The 21898-nt window shown below is 36.3% G+C and overlaps 1 protein-coding gene across 14 annotated transcripts in view; it reads right to left on the bottom strand.

Annotated features, from left to right (window-relative positions):
* Positions 1-21898, bottom strand: part of Cdon (cell adhesion associated, oncogene regulated) — a 178411-nt gene that overhangs the window by 22167 nt on the left and 134346 nt on the right. For 13 of the 14 annotated variants that reach the window (XR_005733837.2, XR_013437979.1, XR_013437981.1 and 10 more), the window contains 7 exons: positions 19097-19395; positions 17633-17807; positions 15406-15537; positions 11891-12094; positions 10493-10674; positions 9927-10032; positions 5240-5362 (listed from right to left, as the gene is read on the bottom strand). Coding sequence is in view for 10 of the 14 variants with exons in the window: in XM_040285517.2 (XP_040141451.2) it covers positions 5240-5362; positions 9927-10032; positions 10493-10674; positions 11891-12094; positions 15406-15537; positions 17633-17807; positions 19097-19395 (1221 nt within the window). In the remaining 4 variants the exon portion in view is untranslated. The remainder of the gene's footprint in view (positions 1-5239; positions 5363-9926; positions 10033-10492; positions 10675-11890; positions 12095-15405; positions 15538-17632; positions 17808-19096; positions 19396-21898) is intronic. The other variant, XM_078047295.1, reaches the window with a different exon arrangement.

Raw genomic sequence — 21898 nt, forward strand, 5'->3', positions numbered from 1 at the left:
AAAATACACACTTGGTCTAACCCAAATTGCTATATGATTATCTGTTTAATTATACTTGTACAAGACTTCCAGAGTTGAAATAAAAGTACTTCAGCTTAAAGATGGAACACAAACTCCTTTCTATTTGATATACTTTGTGCTGAATAAGACTCAGAATTATATATGTTATACTTTTATCATGTGTTTAAAAATAACTAACAATATTAGAAAATATGACTTGGAAATATTAGAACTACTAAATCTAATTCCAAAAACTTGACACATAATATTAAACATCCTCAAAACAAAGATTTTGGGGCCCACACAAATGTAGTATTTTTACCTAACTCATTAGTATTCTGGGTAACAGTGATAACAAAAGCTAACAACAAGTGGGACTAAACCTGATCTCTCCATTTCCAAATAATGTGCTCTTAATGCTCTAAATGACAGAAAAGCAGTGGAGCATAGGGTTTGACAGCCTGGCTCTGAAACCACACCACTGAGGTTCACATCTTGGCTCCACCATCTGTCACTAGCTGAAGGACATGTACCTCTATGATCCCAGTTTCTGCAACTGGGAAAAACAATGATAAAAGCTCTATCATAAGGTTGTAGCAACAAGTACTATGGTCTGAATGTCGCCTCCAAAACCCATGTTGAAATTTAGTTGCCACTGTGGAGTATTAAGAGGTAGGGCCTTGCCAGGCGTGGTAGGGCACACCTGTAATCCCAGTGGCTCAGGAGACGGAGGCAGGAGTATTCCAAGTTCAAAGCCAGTCTCAGCAACTTAGTGAAACCCTGTCTCAAAATAAAAAATACAAGGGGCTGGGGCTGAGTGGAAGCGTGCTTGCCCAACATGTGTGAGGCACATTTGATGCTCCACTTATTTTGGCTGACAGCTAAGAGTCGAGTCTCAGCACCACATAAAAATGAGTAAAGTAAAGGTCTGTCAACAACTGAGAAAATGTTTGAAAAAAAAAAAAAAGAAAGAAAGAAAAAATATAAAGGTCTGGGTATGTGGCTCAGTGATTGAGTGTCCCTGGGTTCAATCAAATCTCTGGTATAAAAAAAAAGGAGGTAAGGTCTTTAAAGGTCAGGAGGGCTCAGCCCTCATTCATGGATTAATGCCATCATTACGGGAGTGGGTTGGACATCATGAGAGTGCATTTATCTGAAGCTTGGTCCCTCCTTCTGTGTTGCTCACTTGCCCCCCGACCATGTTATGACACAGCACAGAAGCCTTGGCCAATACTGGTGCGGAGCGCCTGGACTTGCCAGCCTCCACTACCATAAGCCGGGTCAACTATTATATGCAAATTACCCAGTCTATGGTATTTTGTTGTAGCAGCACAAAAAGCATACTACAGGGACAGAGCCACATGAATGTTTATAGCAGCACAATTCACAAGAGCTAAACTGTGGAGCCAATCTAGATGCCCTTCAATAGATGAATGGATTTAAAAAATGTGGCATATATACACAATGGAATTTTACTCGGCAATAAGAGAATAAAATCATGGCATTTGCAGGTAAATGGATGGAGTTGGAGAACATGCTAAAGTGAAGTTAGCCAATCCCAAAAAAACCAAACGCCAAATGTTTTCTCTGATATAAGGAGGCTTATTCATAGTGGAATAGGAAGGGGGAGCGTGGGAGGGATAGACGAACTCTAAATAGGGCAGAGGGGTAAGAGGGGAAGGGAAGGGGCATGAGGTTAGAAATGATGGTGGAATGTGATGGACATCATTATCCCAAGTACATGTATAAACACATGAATTGGTGTGAATATACTTTGTATACAACCAGAGATATGAAAAATTGTGCTCTATATGTGTAATAAAAATTATAGAGCTGGGGATGTGGCTCAAGAGGTAATGCGCTCGCCTGGCATACACGGGGCGCTGGGTTCGATCCTCAGCACCACATAAAATAAAATAAAGATGTTGTGTCTACCGAAAACTGAAAAATAAATATTAAAAAATATTCTCTCTCTCTCTCTCTCCCCCCTCCTCTCTCTTTAAAAAAAAAAAGAATTATAATAGTGCATTCTGCTGTCATATATAAATAAAAAAATTAATAAAAAATAAAGTGAAAAAAAAAGAGTAAATGTGTTAATCCATAGAAAACACTTCAAGCCTGGCACATGGTGTGAGCAATTTTGCTATTATTATTAGTTATACTATATTTCCTGTTAGGACTTCGGGCAAGTCATAGAAGCTAAGTAGGCTTTGGAAAAGCTACTCAATAAACAAAATTAAACTAGGGTTCTACTTTCTAGCAATATCAGCCACATAGAACAGAGCTGGGAATAAATAAGGAAAGAAGAGCCCATTTCTTGAAGGAAAGAGCTCTCCTTTTTTGGAAGTTGAATGAAAATTTAGCAGAGAATCCAGAAGCAATTTATACTTCAGGTGGTATGTGAGATTGTAAAATCCTAAGGTCCCTGCCAACCCTAGAGAAAACGAAGTTTCTAAGGCAAAAACAGATATTTCTTATAACACATTAAAGATATGATTTTTCATAAGGAAACCATCAAATTTATTTTTAATTTATTTGCATTTCTAATAAGCTTGATCATCTGGTTTCCAACCTTTTTCTAAAACCAAAGGCTGAAGATTATTGACTTGTGCTGGGGATGAGTGTGACAGACACACCAATAGCAATAAGAACAGAGGGCTAAGAGCTTGACATGAGAAATGTGGGGTTACAAACATGGGGTTAAAATAAAAAACTAAAGGAAAAATCATGGCAGTCTCTGCTCTGTAATGAGAAGGGAAAGGGCTGTCTTGTAATAGCTCCACCATCCTGGAACGTTTTTGAATTCCTTAAGATAAAACAATCATTGTTCACAACGAGACCCAGGACCCATGTTTTTTAAAAGTGTAAATCATATGTCCTATCTTCTATCTAAAAAGGCTAGGAATTGTGTGATCCATTTTAGAAAGTCATTCAATATGAACAGTTCACATTTCAAAGAGGTTTTTGCACTATCTGAAAGTCTACAGGTATAATCTTTTGTTTGCTAGCAAAGTCAGATAATGAGCTACATAAATTTAAACACACTTCTATAACATTATCTCAGTTCCTTCCTTCCTTCCTTTTTTTGTGGTGCTGGGGATTGAACCCAGGGCCTCATGCATGCTAGGCAAGTACGCTGTCACTGAGTTACACCCACAACCCAGTGTTGTTCTGCTTTGCTTGGCAAGATTCTTAAATGTGTTGGTGAAAGAGATGATATATTTCATTTTTATTTCACTTTATTGAGTATTACAGCACTCTAGAGGCAAGTAAGAAAGGCTCATGAATACATCAGTATCTGGATTCAAATAGGCACTCAAATATATACTAACCAAATGAAATTCAAAGTAAGGTTTCTGTGTGTGTGTGTGTGTGTGTGTGTGTGTATTGTTTGTGGATTTAATATGAGACTTTTGCAGCAGAAAGACACTTGATTTAGAACTTAAAAGATGGAAATAAGCATTGACTTTGTAATTCAATCTTTTAAACCACTTCCTCATTTTGTTTTTTTAATTTATTTTCTCGTATCCTCATTTTTAAATAGGGATAAGAGAAACACCTGTTGCAGGTATTAATGGCTGCCCAGTCCAGTAAATAGCCTTCTCCTTCTATATTAGCAGAGCCTGGAGTGTGTTTAGGTGTCCACCTAAACCCCACCTATTTCTGGGGCAAATCCAGCAAATAATCTTGATGATTTGGCTTGGGGGTGGCATGTGATTGAGATCTGGCCAATAAGGCCTGTGGGGTTATTGGACTTTGGGGGAAAATTTTCTTGGTCTTAAAAACAGGAGTTATCAGACATCACAATACCTAGGTGTGAAGGCCAGAAGTGTGGCAAGCAGAGTGATGCTAGACACAGGGTTACAGGGACAACCAGAGGATGGCAAGTGGAAAGACAGAAACCAACAAACTTCTGAAGTAAACAACTTGATGTTAGTTACCTACCTCCAGACCTCTTATCTGGGCTAAAACACATCCTCAGTGCTGAAGCCTACTTGGTAAGGATTTTGTTACTTACAGTTGCCAAGTGGGTATGAAGATTAATTGGGACTAGATGGAATGATATTGCTTTATAAATATCCACATTAGCTATTTCGATTATACACATACTATGTCTTCTGTTTTAAAGCTGATAACATTTTCAGTCAGTAAGTGGAGTGGAGAATGTCAATTTAGAATTGGTGGTTATTTATTCTAAACTTAAAATCTATATATAATTAAAAATTTTTTTGTGTGTGTGCATTGTGTACATATATGTCAATCAAGCAACTGCTTTAAACTTACTGCTATTTAAACGTGTTTCCCCAAGAGTTCATGTGTTAGAAGCTTGATTCCCAGTGTGACCATGTTAGGAGGTGGCGGCAATTTTAAGAGGTAGAGCCTAGAGGGTGTTCATCGGGTGGACTGGCCTAGGGAGAAAGTGATAGTCTTATGGACTGGAGTTAGTTCTCATAAAAGGGTTGTTAAAACAAACATGACATCGGGCTGGGGATGTGGCTCAAGCGGTAGTGCACCGGCCTGGCATGCGTGCGGCCCGGGTTTGATCCTCAGCACCACATACAAAGATGTTGTGTCCGCCGAAAACTGAAAAATAAATACTAAAATTCTCTCTCTCTCTCTTTCTCTCAAAACAAAAACAAACAAACAAACAAAAAAAACAAGCCTGACATCTTCCTGGACATTCTGGCTTTCTGTCTCACCAAGTGATCTCTCCCTTGCATACATTCCTATCACTGTGATTTTATGTGTGATGAGGCTCTCATCAGAGCTGAGCTAATGCCAATGCCACATCCTTTACTCTCCAGAAATAAACCTCTTCTCTTTATAAAGTACCCAGCCTCAAGTATTTCATTATAATAACAGAAAACTGACTAAACACATACGTAGCACTTTTTCTTAATATCTATAGTTTTGTTAGAATTCTAATTCTCACAGAAATCTCAGAAAGCAATTAGAAAATCTCTATTTTCTGCATGGATTAAAAGAGAAGGGAATTAATTTATTCAGAGTTACACAGAAATTAATAAGCAGAATTAATGCTTATGTAGATATTTTTTAGACAAGTTCTCTAACCAACATATTATATTTATGTTGGGATAGTCTAAATGTCAGCACCTAGAAAATGGAGCAAAGCAGAAATTCCCTTAGGGAAATATATCAACAGTCTGAAGGAATCATCCAGAGTTCGGAATCTGTATACTGCCCAGGGAGAAAGCACAAATTCTCACCCCTCTCCTACCTTTAGTCTCACAGATCATCACATTGCTAAACTCACTCTCTCCTCCTTCATTAAAGCATTGCATTTTAATATCATAGGAGGTTTCTGGCTGGAGGTGACCAATCATGTGCCACTGCTTTGAACCTAGAAAAAAAAATAAAAAATAAGATTTGCACATCATACAACCTAAATGATTATGTCAATAAAATTATTCAATTTTTCAGAATGAGGTTAAAATAGCACCCATCACCACCCAGTATGCAATAAAAATGTAAATATTAGGTATTTGAATAATGTGCCACAAGTAAGTAGCATTTCTATTAAGTAGCATGGAATAAAGGTAAAGAGATAGAGTAAGTTAAAGCTATTGTATTTTGACAGTAATATTTGTCTTAATAAAAATAATTAGTAGTGAGTCTTTCATAAAATACATCTTAACCTCATGCATAGGTAAGACAATTTCAAGTCCTTTGGCCTACATTTTAGCCCCAAAGTCAATCCACTACATCCACCACCAAAAAGCATCACTACATATGAGATAAGCAAACAGTGTACCACCCAGAACAAGTGATCAGTTTCAAGAAAGACCTCAGAGAAACTCTCATGTCCATTGTCATGGACACAACCCATGGACTGATTCATAAAGAAACACCTTAATAAATTGCACAGAATCAACAAAAAGCAAAACTTAGTATGGGAAACTTTCAGCAGCTGCTCCCAAAGCCACTTTCCCTTTGAGTCCGGGTCTCCAAACCACACAAGTATCTCTAATAGAATGATTCTGTTATCCATGGCACACAGCCAAGGTTTCATTTAGAAACACTCCTTAACTGAACACTCCAATATAAATCACTCTCCATTTTCACTTCCATGGGCCTGTGACAAACTTTCATAAAAAGGGACACTTTTGCCAGATTTAATTAACTCTTCAAGCACTCTTAATCCCTCTTAGAAAACACTCTTCAAACTGTTTCCACTATTTCTTAGAAATTCAAGTATACCACCAACTGATTTAAGAATTAATTAAAGGAGAGAAAAAAAACAAAACCAACAAAACCACACGCACAACTCAAATCCACTTGGCTGACAGGACCAGTATCACAGGCTCCTTTCTAATGCAACACAGACAAAAACATTTCAATCAGGAAGTGCAATCCCCCTCCCAGTCACCAAAACACGATCCCTCTCTCATATAGACTCATTTTATAAAAAAGAAAATCTGCTTGTTTTAGGATCAAGGGTCTCTGAAAGCTCAAGAAGTGAGGAATTTTATGCCCTGTCTATAAATGTAAAGAGAGCTGTTCCCCCCAATTTTTTTTACCCCAAAACTGTTTGAAACTGGAATACCTATTTCTAAAATCTAAAAACTTCCCAAAAGGCTTATATTTTTACTCTAGCCATAGGTCTTTCTTGAGCTGGTCCTATACCCACCTATTATAAACATTCTCTTGAATAATTACTAACCTAGACTTGAAGTTTTCCTTTCACAGCACTAGTACAAATGGAATCAAACTAGGTTTCTTATATGTAACTAAGAGAAAAGAGTTAAAATAATATCTATCCTATTAGGTTCATGTTCTGTTGTTACACAAATTCCTCCAATGGCTAAAATTTTAGGAATTATCAGCAAAGAGAAGGAATCTACTAATCACTGATGAATAAGACAATGATGCACATTAACTGGCTTATAACCAATCAATGAGCACTTATCCTTTATTTTCCCAAAAGATGTTTTATAAAAGGTAAGGACTTTCCACAGAGAAAGAAAAGCACAGACTTAAAAGAATGACCTTAGATTTGATTTACTTGGAACTCAACAAGATAAAAATATTCAGCCTAAAAGCATTGGTATGCTGGAAACATTTATAGTTTACCTAAATGTGAAACTTAATTCGGAAGGTTGGATAATTTCAATAAAATAACTGTTCTTGTACTGTGTTTTTAAAAATTTAATTGCTTCAATTTTTTTAAAGTTTAAGTTTTAAATTTTTGATTATGTATAAGAATCAAAAAGTTTTAAAGAAAAATTTTAAGTCCAAATGATGAGTATTTTTGTTACTGGGTTTAGGAAAACAAACCAATGGTTCCAAATACCACAAAAAGAATTTCAAATGTATAAAATCAAAAATAGGAATAAGCAAATTACACAGCACAGTGAAGCCCACTTAAACATCTATCTGCTCCATGTATTACATTTATAAACAGTTCTTCCTGAACCATAAGGAAAAATTCAACATTTGCAGACACTATACTAGACACAAAGCTTTTGTTGAACTAATTTCCAAGTTCCATGCTTAACAATGACATCACAGAAGTTTGTTAAGGCGCAAAGATTTGCCTAGAGAATATAGTTTAAAAACTGTTTACCAGCAGATATTCCTACAAAGTAGAACTAGGAAGGGAGAAGTGGACACTAAAAGAGACAGAAATGAATATTCATTTTATTTATATTTGTCTTAAACTATTCAGAGCTACCTCATAAACAAATGTTTACTGTAAAAAATATTTAAATAAAAATCTGACTTTTCATTCCCATACCCAGTTAAATAAAAGGAAGACTTAGATAAGACCAAAAGGCAGAATCATCAAAATTCTTACTATTTCTTTCTTAATAGGCTTTTTGTTGATATATAATATGCATACAGAAAAGTTACAAATAACTGTACATCTCAATGTATGCTCACAAAGTGAACACAGCCAATACCCAGTCAAGAAAGTACATTGCTGACATCACCAATGTCCCTCCATGCTCCTTCCAGTCCCTTCTCTCCCTCAAGACCATTACAGTCTTAACTTTGAAAGGCACAGAACAGCTTTGCCACTACAAATTATGGCAGAAGGGAAACAATTATTCCTTCATTTAAAAATGATTCAACATCTACCTACTATATGCCAAGTATAAGAGCTCAGATCATAAATTTTTTATTATATGACAAAACTCCATTGGATAGATATTAAAAAGAATGAGACAATAGAGAAATATAATACAGCATATTTAAAGGAATTTGTTATATTTCCTATATTCATATGTGAATACATGATCAATGTAAATCATGTACAACCATTAAAATGAGAAGTTATAATCTATGGATGTATGATATGCCAAAATACACTCTACTGTCATGTATAACTAAAAAGAACAAAAAGTTTTTTTAAAAAAAGAAATTTATTGTAACAAAAACTATATGTTGACATTTGATGTCAACAAGTCATGGAAAATAACCTTGGCCTAGGACAATTTTCTGACATGATTCATTAAAACACTTAATATTTCTTTCTTTCTTTTTTTTTTTTTGATGCTGAGTATTGAACCCAAGACTTTGCACACACTGTACCTCTGAGCTACACTCTCAGCCAAGAAATTTAATGTCTCAAAGAATCAGAATCTGGGAGTGAAAAAAGACCTCCTCCCAGAGCAAGAAACCTATCCAAGATATTACTAAGAATTAGGCACCTTTAGGCTGGGGTGCAGCTCAATAGTAGAATATTTGGTAATGCGTGCAAGGCCCTGGATTCAATACCCAGCACCACACAAAAACACACAGGAAGAAAGAAAGAAGGAAGGAAGGGAGGGAAAGAAGGAAGAAAGAGAGAGGTATCCAGCTTCTATACTTTCGAAGCTAGGGAGTCTATTATTTTGTGAGGAAATCTACATTAGACATGCTATGTTAGAAAGTTCTTACATTATTTCCTTATAACCTCCCATCCCCTAACTGACTTAGCTCCTCTTCCACATAACAGTAAATACATGAAGACAGCTATTGTGTTGCTTCTCTCGGTCTTCTTTTTTCCATTCTGAGCATCACTAGATAGTCCACTGTTCTTTTGAGATTCCATTTATAATCTTTCATTCATTCAATACTGAGCACCTCACCACTGTAAAGACTGGGGACAGAGCAGTGAGAGAAGGGGCCCCATGTCCACAGGGAGGTTAATATTTGGTAGGGAAGACACACATTAAGCAAATATTTTCAGAACTTTTGGGAAGATTTATCTGAGGGAGTAACATTTAAACACCCCAGAGGAAAAAGTAAGTATATCTTGGTAAAGTGTGGGGACAGTGGTATAGTAAATGGTAGGAACTACCCTCTGCCAAGGTCCTGAGACAAGAAAAATGTTGGTGCACATGAGGAAGCTGAAAGAAGGTAAGTGTGGTGGGTATTCAATGAGGAAGGGAGAGATGCAGGAGACATGGCTGAAGGTGGAGGCAGGAACTGAATGCGAAATTCTGAATTTTGTCTTAAATATTACAAAAGCAGTGTTGACACCCTTCACCATTGTGTCTGCTTTCTTTTTTTTCTCTACATGCATTCCAATTTCTTAGTATCTCCAAAAGTGGATAATGTGCTTAAGATGTGATATTTCTGGTACAGACAAAGAAACTGTTTGAGACATTATTTTTTAAATGTAGATAGAAGTTGCCACTGATTTATACATAGATTGTTGGTCATTCAGAGAAAAAAAGAAATCAAAATCTTTTTCAGATGAAAAATCATATTTCCCCCCTAACTTTTGTAACTGTTTCTACAATGAATATGTTTTGTACTATATAAATAAACTAGAAAAATTGAAACAAATTCAACAATGATAGTACATATTCAATTTCATTTTTTACTCTATCCTAACTTGTGATGATGCATTTCATGTTTCTAAGGCCTGTCCCTTCAAAGTTCCTTCATGGGCACTCCAGTTTGCCAGTGGGACTTACCTTCTACAACATCCCTCTTATAGTCACTGTCATTGTCACTATCTGTTGGTCGGTAATAGATATAAAATCCTTGAATGGGAGTGTTATTGTTACTTGATGGAATGTACTAAAAAAAAAAAAAAGAAGTAGTAGTAGTAAAGAATTGTCAAAGACAAAAGGAATGTTAACTGTCATACCTATTAAGATTTCTTTACCAGTATGGTAATATAGCTTCATTTTTCAAGCATATTTAATGGCCATTTTAAACTTAATTCAAAGGTATTCAAAGGTAATAAGAGCAGTAAGCCAAATGCTGGACCAAACAAAACCAAACCAGTATGCACTTCACTAGGTTCAAAGGCATAACATGGCAATTAGGTTAACAACACTTGAATAAGAGCTATGGAAACACTAATTTTATTTTTAACCACACCCCTCTTAGACCATGTGCCTTTAGACAAAAATTGATGGCTTTCATTTTCCCCTCAACTTAAGGTTCAACCATTTGTTGCTCACATCATGAGAATATTAAATTGTTAACAGAAACAAACCAGGAAATATTCTCATTAGAGAAGATGTTTACATACCGTCCACTTTAGCATGATCTGTGTGTCACTAACAGCCTCTGTGTAGGCAATATGAGGTCCAGTTATCGGTCGATTGGAAAAACGTTTGGGGAATCCAGCCACCTGATAGGGACGAGAAGCCGAACTTCGAAAACTCTCACCATAATGGTTGATGGCAATGACCCTAAATTTGTACGTTGAACCTTTTGGGGAAAAAACAAAAACAACCCATAACCATAAAAAGCCATATCTGAAGGCAGACTATTCAAACTATGGCAGTTGTGCTTAAGTGCCTAACTACAATGACACACTGATGTTGGCATAGAAAACAAATTTCAACCCACTTGCCAATTTCAATCAACTGCAGGGGGTTATTCTATACTTTGGGTTCAGGAGTTTCAAGTCATTATTAGAATAGAGTCACCAAGAACCAAAGCTGTGGAAGATTAATGACATAGAAGGAGCAGGTAGAGAACAGGAAAAGGGACATTCACTCTTCATCTTCCCACTCAAAGTCACACCCATTTGAGCCAAGATTAGCTGAAGTATTTATCCCCAACACCAGGTTCTTTTCATTATGAAAGAAACAACTTAGCCAAAATTTAACATTTATAAACAGGCACCATGTGGGTAACAGCAGATGACATTCTGGTTTCAAAGGTACTAGAATAAGGAGGAGCAGATTTAAATGATCACAGAAGGAATTTGTGGGGGAGTAGATATTACAAATTCTAAGGGTTATGAATTTTTAAAAATTTTAACCTAAAGAATAAATCAAAATCCTAACACCGAGTTTCCTAATCACTCAAAAACAATCACTGGGCTTCTGAAGACAATACTTTCAATCTCTGAAATGTTACTCAGCTTCACAAACACATTTAAAAAGCTGCATTCTCCCGACTATGCCTACACTCCTCACAAAACACAGTTAGACAAACACAGGCATTTCATACTAGTGGACATTTAAAAGTCCAGAAGTGAAAATTGTCATGAATCCAAACAAACACTGCCTTAATTTTTATCTCTTTTATGGCTTAATCTCTTTAATATAATCTCAAGATTTGGGGGGTAGGGAGGAAATCCACTGATGAAACAAAATTTATAGAAGAAGTGTTTATGGTCTCATAAGTATATTGAGTATAACTGTGCTGAGATTCAACATCTAATCAAACAAGTTTAATGAAATAGCAAGATTTTCTTCCTATAACATTCTATCATAGCAAAACACATACATAGAAAGATGAATCACAACATTATTTCCAATGGCAAATAAACAACAACAATCTAAAACCCAGAAGTAAAGACAACAAGCATTCATTACTTTAACAATTAGAAAAGAAACACACAAGATTATTAAAAATCTGTATTTAAATAAAGTTAGCACTGGTGGTTAAAAAGAAAATATTTGAATATTACTACCTGGTTCTAAACTACGAACTTCCACAGAAAGTTTGGAGGGAGGGATATCTTCAGCTGCCACCAGCCAATCACTAGTCCTCATCCTCTTATATTCCACCTTGAAGGCAGTAATAGGAGACCCACCATTCGCCCGGGGAATCCAAGTGACATACACAGAGGTCTCTGATGCAGTGGAGATGGTAGGCCGATCTGGAGCCTCTGGAACTGAAAATGGAAACATTCATTCCACAATAACCCACAGTGTCAGAGACAAGAATAACTCAAATAAACTAAAAGGAATAAATCTCAAATCTCATGTTATTAAAGGTTCCTCACTAAACTTTTTGCCGGAGTTCACAACATTGTGGCTATGTTCCATTTCCCATTTAAAAATGAATGGGAAATGAAATGATCAGATGTAGAAAATAAAAGGAAAGAAAAGTAAAATGAACTGTAGGCTTGATAATTAGCTCTGAAAGACTAAGTTAATGAATATAACTTTGACTATGGTATTTTAGATTCATGTCCAAGACAATGTGTAAAAAAAAATATTATTTGGTGCTTTAAGTTTTTGGTTATAGTTTAGGATAAATTCTCACAATTATGAAATATCTTATTTAAATATTTTTTCTTTATCCACCTAAATTACATAAACATATTCAGCAACCTGCTGGGTATTATATTAACTATTACTATTATATCCTATTTTAAGATATCTCAAGATTATGAGCTATTCCAAAATACAGACTGCAAGCAGCAAGTAGAGATAAAATCTGACTATAAAATCATACTAATAAGAGTGGCTGGGGAGAATGTTATTCAGGATGAAAGCAGGAAGACAAGATATATAACCAAAGAAAGGTGCTATTAGAAAGACGATCCCCCTGAACATGAAGAAAATGGGGCCAGGGAACTAATTTGGGGTAGCTTTCAATATACCCTAGTCCTCAAATTAGAAGTCCTCAAATTCTACCTGTGGCAGGTAGAAACTGCAGGATTCAATCATGTACCTAACTCATCTCACTGATCAGGTAATTTGGTGGTCATGTAACTGGCTTCCCACCTGGTTCCCATGAGAGAAGGATGCTGAGAGAAAAGATCTGGCTTGTATGACAGTTACATTACAAACTATTAAATTGCCATTCTAGTTTACATTAGTCATATTCACTGTGCAATTTGTAAATGTGAGCTGTTTCTCAAGAGACCAAAGATCTTTTGGCATAGTGACAACTAAGTTTCTAAAGCTGGAAAGTGGAGGGGCAACTCTGGGCCATGATGACTGGATTGTGGCAAATCCACCAAGGGAGCCCTGCCTCTTTAGCCTAAATCACAAAATACTTCCATCCTAACACCTCCTCAATCCTCATTCCAAATACATAAGAAAGAAGAAATAATGTTGAACACAGTACTTATATGAAAACCACAGAATTTTAAAAACATCGTTTAAGGGATAAAAAGAAGAATATATTCAAAGCAGGCAACTTTAATACTTACTGTATTCCTTTTAATTAGAAAGCAATGAAAACAGAATGAATAGAACTGTTAGTGAGTCTCTTAAAAATACTAGACCACCAAATGACTTTTTTCCCATTGATTCATATGCGGTTCAAATTCACCAAATACCAAAGGATCAAATAGGAAAAAAAAAAGCTACTGGGGAAAATACCTCTATAGAGAAGGATATCTTTCATATCTAAAAGAAACAGCAAGTGACTTTTAACAAGTTGGAAGATATGGACTTGAATAGCAGCTCTGTCTGTATGACCTCAGGCATGCTGCTAGACCTCCTGGAGCCTCATCTCCTAATGTATAAAATGGATAAGCTGCCTTCCTCATTAGTTATTACAAAGATCAAATAAGTCATTTCTTAGGGTTTTCTCTGCTTGGATAACTCCAAACTCAGGACTTTCAGAACTGAATCCATAATCTCCTATTAGCCACACTAGTAAATGATCCCTAGTTGCCCAAGCCCAAATCACCATCTCTCTGCCTCCTTCAATGATGATTTCTTCCTCTAATCACACACGTGACCTCCTCTTCATTCATACTGTTACCATCCTCTTTATTTTCCCAGTCTTACCTTTTGCCATTCCTCCCTCTCCATCTTTAAAATCCATTAGTTCTTTAGCTCCCAGAGAAAGATAAACTAGGGTGTCATACAAGGCACCTGGCACCTACCTGTCTCCCGACACTTGCATCATCCTCACGGCAACCAGTCACAATAAATAAGATCTCTTATTTCTAAATGAAGCCTGTCATTTGTCCATCTCTGCAAAAGGAGATGTCTTTGCGTAGAACCTCTTTTCCTGTTTCTTCACCTCACTGTGTCATTCTTGTCCTCTGAGGCTTAGCTCAGGTTGCTAAAGAGCTTCTCTTGTTGCTATTCATCCTCCTCTGTAAGCGGGGGACTTGAGTATTTCTTTTGTGACCACAGATATAATTTCAAGCAGAAAAAATCAAAATTGTTGTTCCTGGCTTGTCTATGTTACCTACTCTGCTGTTACTAGCTTCATTGTTAATTTCATCCACTCGTTAGTGTGGGTTTAGGTATCTCTATCATCCACCATAAACTCCCTGAAAGCAAGGATTATTATTTTTTCTCTGCTGTTCTAGCATTTAGCAAAGTGTCTTCCACAGGGTTTGTTAAATAAATAAAGTTTTTGATTTTCAAATGTTAACTTTAGTCACATAAAGGTGATACCCATATGAGTAATCTACTTAAGATACTGGAAATGTGCCTTCTCTGAGGTAGAAGAACTGAGGAAAGCAAGGCTCATGATATTGACGACAGAGTCAAAGTGTTTTGACCTCATTTTGTCTGAGACAAATTCATGGAAAAGTATAAAAACACGAGAGAGAAATCTACAAACTCTTAAGAGCTCAGCCGTGAAATGTGAAGACTTCCCTAACTGTCCCAAGCATTAACACAAACACAAAAAGCACTTAGGGGGTTTGGGATTGTGCTCAACAAGCTTGCTGAGCATACACAAGGCCCTGGGTTTGATACCCAGCATATTGGGGGTGAGGCATAGCACACAGTTAATATGAAGTTTAAATTTTAAAAAGAAGTCTTTTGAATATTTTACTGCACAAAAACTTTAAAAATCCTAAGATTAACTAGATACAGCAATAGTAGTAAATATGACATATTATCTTTCAGTAAAATAATTTAACATTGTACCACCAAACATTCTGAAACGTCACAAACACACAATAATTCAGATTTTCAGAACTTAAAATGTAAATTTCATTTTTTTGCTAAAGAAGAGACAAAAAACCCCTTTTCATGAGTTATAAAAACTTGGTCGGAGAACATTTTGAATCTGAGTTTTCTTAGGTAAAATAACAATCATGACACTGGTTGCCAATGTTTAAGGCCTGAATGTTAAAAATGGTTGAAATAGAACCTATTAGAGCTATGTGGAAATATAATTTGAATAACCAATACACTCTATTTCTCTTCCATTTCCCAAAAGCCTGAAATGGGGCAGTTACACACATAAGAAAATAAATAAAATGAAGACTCCTTTCTTTACCTCCACTATGCCTGGCGGAATCTGTAAGCACCACTCCAAAATTGTTGTTTGCTGCCTCTGAAACCACAGGATGCTTAGGGATGCCCACGGGTGGAGAAGAGGCCTGGGAGTTTTTTGATGATGCTGTTTTTTCTAGGAAGGTTTAAAATAAAATAAACGAAAACCACTGCAACATAAGCTTATTTAGGTAACACTTTTTTTTTTTTTTTAAAAAGAGTACTGTGAAACTCAACTGACACATAGCTATAGATATGAATTTATCTTCTACAGCATCAAAATCTATCACCTATATTATATATACTTAACTGAGCTTAGGAATTGATAAAATATTACTTCATCTTTTTCTTGTATCTTTAAAAGAAAGCTAAAAGTGTCTTCTTGTGAAGAAGTCAAAGGAGGAGAGTGAAGGCTTAAACAATTAGCCCTTTTTTTAACTGTACATATTCCTTAATTTTAAAACAAAATTCATTTTAAAGAACTCCTGCTAAATTTTTTCCACAGGAAAAAGGTCACAATACGTTTCAATATTTCAATAGGCAAAAAGAGACATCAAGTGACTTTTTAAGAAAACTGAAATACATGTTTATTCTTCCATATTTATAGGCTAGACTCATTATAACTAAGGACTGATGGTGAAAATTAACACAAGATGCATTTAAGAAGTATTCATTATTTTCTGGCCATACTTAGTAATCAGACAGAACAATCTTTTACAAAGGCTAATAGATAATTTCTTCTCAATCCTTAGATCTCCCTTTTATTACAGTGACAAACTGAAAAACTCTTCCACCCAGTTCCCATCTCCACCCACTGATTCCTGGCCAGCCATGATAGCATCTTCAATCAAGCCTTCCCTCCCAACTGCTCCACAGGACAATCCTTCCCATGTACTCTTACACCCTGTTTAGAAATCTCCTAGCACCTGTCATATTCAGGTATCTTTGCCTACATCCCTGCCTTCCTCCAGTCCACCTGCACTTCATGCCCTACTAGCAGAGAATCACCAGTTAGCACATCACATCACTGCTCTGCTCAAAAGCTCCAGCTCACTTAGAGGAAAAATAAAAGTCCTTGCAAAGTACACAGAGTACTGTGTGATTTGACTACCCTGTCATCTCCCTGAGCACCTTTCCATAATAGCCACCCCCTCCTTACTTTGTTCATGTCACAGTGGCCCCTTGATATTTCTAGGGGTCATGATAATCATACCCCACCCTGGGGCCTTGGGACCTGCTCTTCTCTGCTAAAAATGTTCTTTCCCCTGATACCCGCATGACTTTCCACTTTCTCTCTTTCAAGTTGCTCTGCAGCTGATCACTAGTTGAGGACTTCCCTGGCCACCTGCTTAAACTGTAACCACTCCTCCCTATACACTTTACGTATCTATCCCCTAATTCATTTCACTTGTTAAGACTACCTTCTAAAAAGACTTATAACTTAAGTATAAGGCTATCCCAACTAAAATATGGGCTCTGTGAGGGCAAGGAGTTTTGCCTATTTTGTGTACTCAGTAAATATTATCTGAACAGAATTAAATTCTGTCTTGCTGATATTTAAGTATATATCTTACCTTCCCTATCAAAGCATACCTCAACTAAGATGGCTCTTGTCATGTCCATCTCTGTCTTCCCTGCATCACCTATTCTAAAGCCTTGCATATCACAAGCTTTCAAAAATGTTTTTGGAGCTAGGTCAAGTGGTACATATCTGTAATTCCAGCAGTTTGGGAGGCTGACGCAAGAAGGTTGCAAGTTCAAGAGGCCAGCCTGGGCAACTTAGCAAGACCCTGTATAAAAATAAAAAATAAAAAGGGCCATTGATACAGTTCAGCTGTAGAGTGACCCTGAGTTTAATCCTCAGTACCACACACATACACATATAAATATACATATATTCTCATATATTTATATATTTATGTGTGTGTGGGTGGTACTAGGGACTGAACCCAGGGGCACTCTACCGCTGAACTGTATCACTGGCCCTTTTTGATATATATATATATGTAAAATTTACCTATGGAATATTAGATGGACTAGTATAACACAACTGCCCCAATGTGGCAGGAAAAAAAGAGATGCTACAATGAGTTTGTTTATATCTAAGAATTATATCCAAGAATTTATATCTTGCATTTATATCCAAGAATCTCTACTATATAGAAGGATTCTTACTAATAAATTGACATCAAGAGAGCCAGCTCATTCTTCCAATAGAAATTCATACTCACCTTTGCTGGTTCGGAAGGTGAGCATGGCTGGCTGACCCTCACCTGCAGCACTTCTTGCCACCATCAAAACTTCATAAAGACTAGATGGCTCCAGTTCAGTTAAATGCAGCTCATTTTCACTTCCTGGGACTCGAACTGTGTGCCAGCTTCCCACGATACCAGCACCATCATCCAGCTGCTCAAGAGAAATCCCAGAACAATGGGAGACAGAGGGCAGGAACTTTTCATCAAACTTGATAAACTAGACAAAACTTGATAAAAACTAGAATTCATTTAACTCTACAGAAGTTTGAGGAGGTGATGTACTATTATAAGTAAATTAGACACAATACTTTCTACATTAAGAAATATAAGAAGGAAGAACTCTTGTAAGAAGACTCTCAGCCCCATTGGCCCTCCCAGAGTCCATTCCCTTTGACCTGTAATGGGGACAATACCACCTTTCTTACTGGATTAATGGAAAAATACATATGTAATATTATTGGTAATACATAAAACATAGAATAAATATGTGATGAAGATAGTATATTAAATGTTTGTATATATATGAATTATATATTTCTAGCATTCTTGCTTCATGTTTTGAAATTGTTCACTATGTGTTGGAGGAGATAAAAGAGATCCAATCAGTTATTTCTTGATTAATGAAACCAAGAACAAATACTGCATGAGGCTTTAGGGTGAATAGTATTACCAGCAAAACTTACTTTCCTCATCTAGCATCATTACAATAGAAATCGTGGATAAACTTCTCAGTGTGATCACCTTAGTTTTTCCAGTCATTAAAAATAACAGATGATCATTAACTAAACAATTAAATAATAGATACCAAAATGTGTTACAGAGAGAAAGTGATTTTAAATATGAGTATTTCTCCTCACATTTTGTTGGTTTATTTTATTAAGTAAAGAGAGGAAAACTCCTTTTGCTTTAATAAAAGCCCAGGGAGGACCATGAAGGAAAAACATTATCTAAAGAATGAATGAGACAGGCCCAAGATTCACCAAAGTAAATGACAGAACAATATAAGATTTTAACACAATTAAGAAGACAGCCCAAAATGCAAACGATAGTCAGAGATTATGCCAGAAGATTTCATTTAAACAGTTGTTTCTAATAAGAAACTGCTCTACTTGCTGAATAAACTGTATTCTACTGCTAGCAAGGAATGCAATTATGGTTTTGAAAGTGGTTTACAGAGCCTGGCACCCAAGATAAAAAAAATTCTATGTGGTTATTGAGTGTTTAGAGTCCCAATTAGGGGGGAAATTATTTAGATGTCATTCTTACTGCTTTCATGAACCTGGTTAATCCAGCATGACTGGAGGGATATCTATGATAAATTCATCATTCTGGAAGCACTTCTGTGTCCTGCCCTTCCACAAATGTAAAAAATAATACTAACACAGTATACAAACAGGTTATATTGTGAGAAGATGAAAGTGATAATTGAGTAGGTGTTACCTTTCGATATTTCACAAAATAGGCATTGATGGGCAGTCCGCCATCTTTTCCTGCCCTCCAAACCAGGTTGTATGTGTCTGGCGTATGGGTTTGTGGGGGGCTCAGGATGATGGGGGCATCAGGGGCAGAGGTGCCACTGGCATTCTTCTCTGATAATGATTCCACTCCACTGGGATATATTTTCATTGGAATTGAGCTCAATAAGCCAGAGTCTGAATCATCTCTTTGGTCTCTTTCATCATTCTGGGTAGCATCAGAAGGTGTGACTGTTTCTGCTTTTGTATTTGTTTCAAAAGGAACTGGACAGAGAGAGAGAATGAGACAAGACAACTTGATGAAGTCACTATGTCAGTATCTTCTATCCAGTTGTGATACTGACATTATTAGCACAATTAGAGTCCTAGAAGTTAAAATAGATAACATGTCAATGTATCACTCATGACAACATCTAATCTCTAGTAGCAAATCACTTGCTCAGGGGAGAGCAAATGAATTGTTTGGAAAAACAATTGCATGATGGAATAGTTGAGTGGCTTAAAGATGTTATTTTTGTTTTGCTCAGTACTAGTATTCCCTCTTCTGCAACAATAATTTGCTAGTTTAAACTCAAAAGTTTTAAGTTGAAGAACATTAGGTTTCACCTCCAGTTGGTAAATGAAACACAATGGGCAACACATTCCACCAGGAAAAAAGTAAAAGTGATAATAAGAAAGGATCAAGATTTAGGATCTTACCTACCAGGTAGCTAACTAAGTCTCCAAAGATACTTCCCAGAATTTATCCTCATGTGCAGTCCCCTCCCGCACTGAACCCAGCTTCAAGTTTTGAAGAAGATCTGACACTTCTACTTTCATTTGTGCTCTTGGGAATCTAGCTACATGTCCAAGCTAGCCATGTGTATGCTACATGGACAGAGACAGAGATGTGCCTCCATAAAGGTGTTATATGTGAGTAAAGCTACTTTGGCTGTTTCAGCCCCCAGGTGCCCTCTGATTACAACTTGTATTATAAACCCAGCAAGTCCAGCAGAAGAACTGCCCAGTTGCATCTAATTAACAATCACAAGCAATAACAAAGGGGTTGTGATTTTAAGTCACTAATCTTTGTTCCCCATCCAATAGACTCCTACACAACACAACAACCTTTAAGAAGAGGGAAGAAATGGAACCAACAAGACCAACATAGAAAAAGGTTTTGAAACAAGTCAGTTCCTATTCCTGATAAAAAACAGTGAAGAAACTAGAGATAGAAGGAACTTATCTCAACATCATAAAGCCTAAATGTGACAAATCCAAAACCAACATCATACTGAACAAGGAAAAACTGAAAACATTTCTTCTAAAATGTAGAAGAAGACAAGGATGTCTACTCTGATCACTCCTATTCAATATAGTACTTGAATGCCTTGCCAGAGCAATTAGGAAAGTAAAAAATATAAATAAGAAAGAAAGTAATCAAATTATCAACTGTTTGCAAATGATATGATCCTATACTTGGAAGATCTGAAAAGCTCAATCAGAAGACTGCTAGATGTAATAAACATATTCAGCAAAGTAGCAGTAAGCAAAATCAACATACAAAAATCAATAAATTTCCCATAAACCAAATGAAATAGCTGAGAAAGAAATCAGGAAAACAATCCTATTCACACTAGCATTAAAAAAAAAAAAAAAAACCCCGAGAAGTTGAAAGACCTAAAATCATAGAACACAGAAGAAAGAAACTGAAGAAGACATTAGAAAATGGAAAACTTCCCATGTTCATGGATAGGCAAAATTAATATCGCTAAAACAATCATATTACCAAAAGCAATATACAAATTTATCACAATATATAACATCAAATTATACTATAGAGCTATAGTAACAAAAATTACATAGTACTGGCATAAATACAAACACATAGACCAATGGAAAATAGAAGATACAGACAACCCACACAAATGCAGCTATCTGATCCTTGACAAAAGTACCAAAAACATACATTTAGAGAAAATGCAGACTTGTTAGTTGCCATGGTGGCACACTCCTGTAATCCCACTGACCTGGGAGGCTGAGACAGGAGGATCACAAGTTCAAGGAAAGCCTCAGGAATTTAGATTTTTGTCTCAAAATTAAAAATGAAAAGGGCTGGGGATATAGCTCTGTGGCAAAACATCACTGAGTTCAAAACCCAGTACCCCACCCACCAAAATAAAGAAAGAAACTTGGGGCTGGGGATGTGGCTCAAGCGGTAGCGCGCTTGCCTGGCATGTGTGGGGCGCTGGGTTAGATCCTCAGTACCACATAAAAAATAAAGATGTTGTGTCCACCAAAAACTAAAAAATAAATATTAAAAAATTCTCTCTCTAAAAAAAAAAAAGAAAGAAACTACCAAACTGAAGATAGATAAAACAAACAGATAGCCTTAATAGTTGGTACTAAACAGCATTACCTATTGGGCAGCTCGTCTCCAAAGATATATCCCAGAATTCCCAGTTTTTCATAGTCCCCTCCCACCATGTACACTAACAGCATACAAATTATATGGAGGAAAGTAAAAATAATTTATTTGTACTGGAAAAATAGGCTCATACGTTCAAAAAATTACTGAGAAAATGTTATATGCCAAGCACTGTTCCAGATATTTAATTCTACAACAGTCTTAGGTAAAGAGTAATACTTCCTGCTACTTTACAGATGAAGAAATTAAGGTTCTGAGAGACTAAGAGACAACAGCTGTCAGAAGAATGTTAGTGGTGTTGCCGTGAAAAAAAAGGAGAGCAGTTTATGAATACAAATATCTGCCAGTATAATAAATCCA

The sequence above is a fragment of the Ictidomys tridecemlineatus genome, chromosome 4, assembly GCF_052094955.1.
Source record: "Ictidomys tridecemlineatus isolate mIctTri1 chromosome 4, mIctTri1.hap1, whole genome shotgun sequence".
Lineage (NCBI taxonomy): Eukaryota > Metazoa > Chordata > Mammalia > Rodentia > Sciuridae > Ictidomys > Ictidomys tridecemlineatus.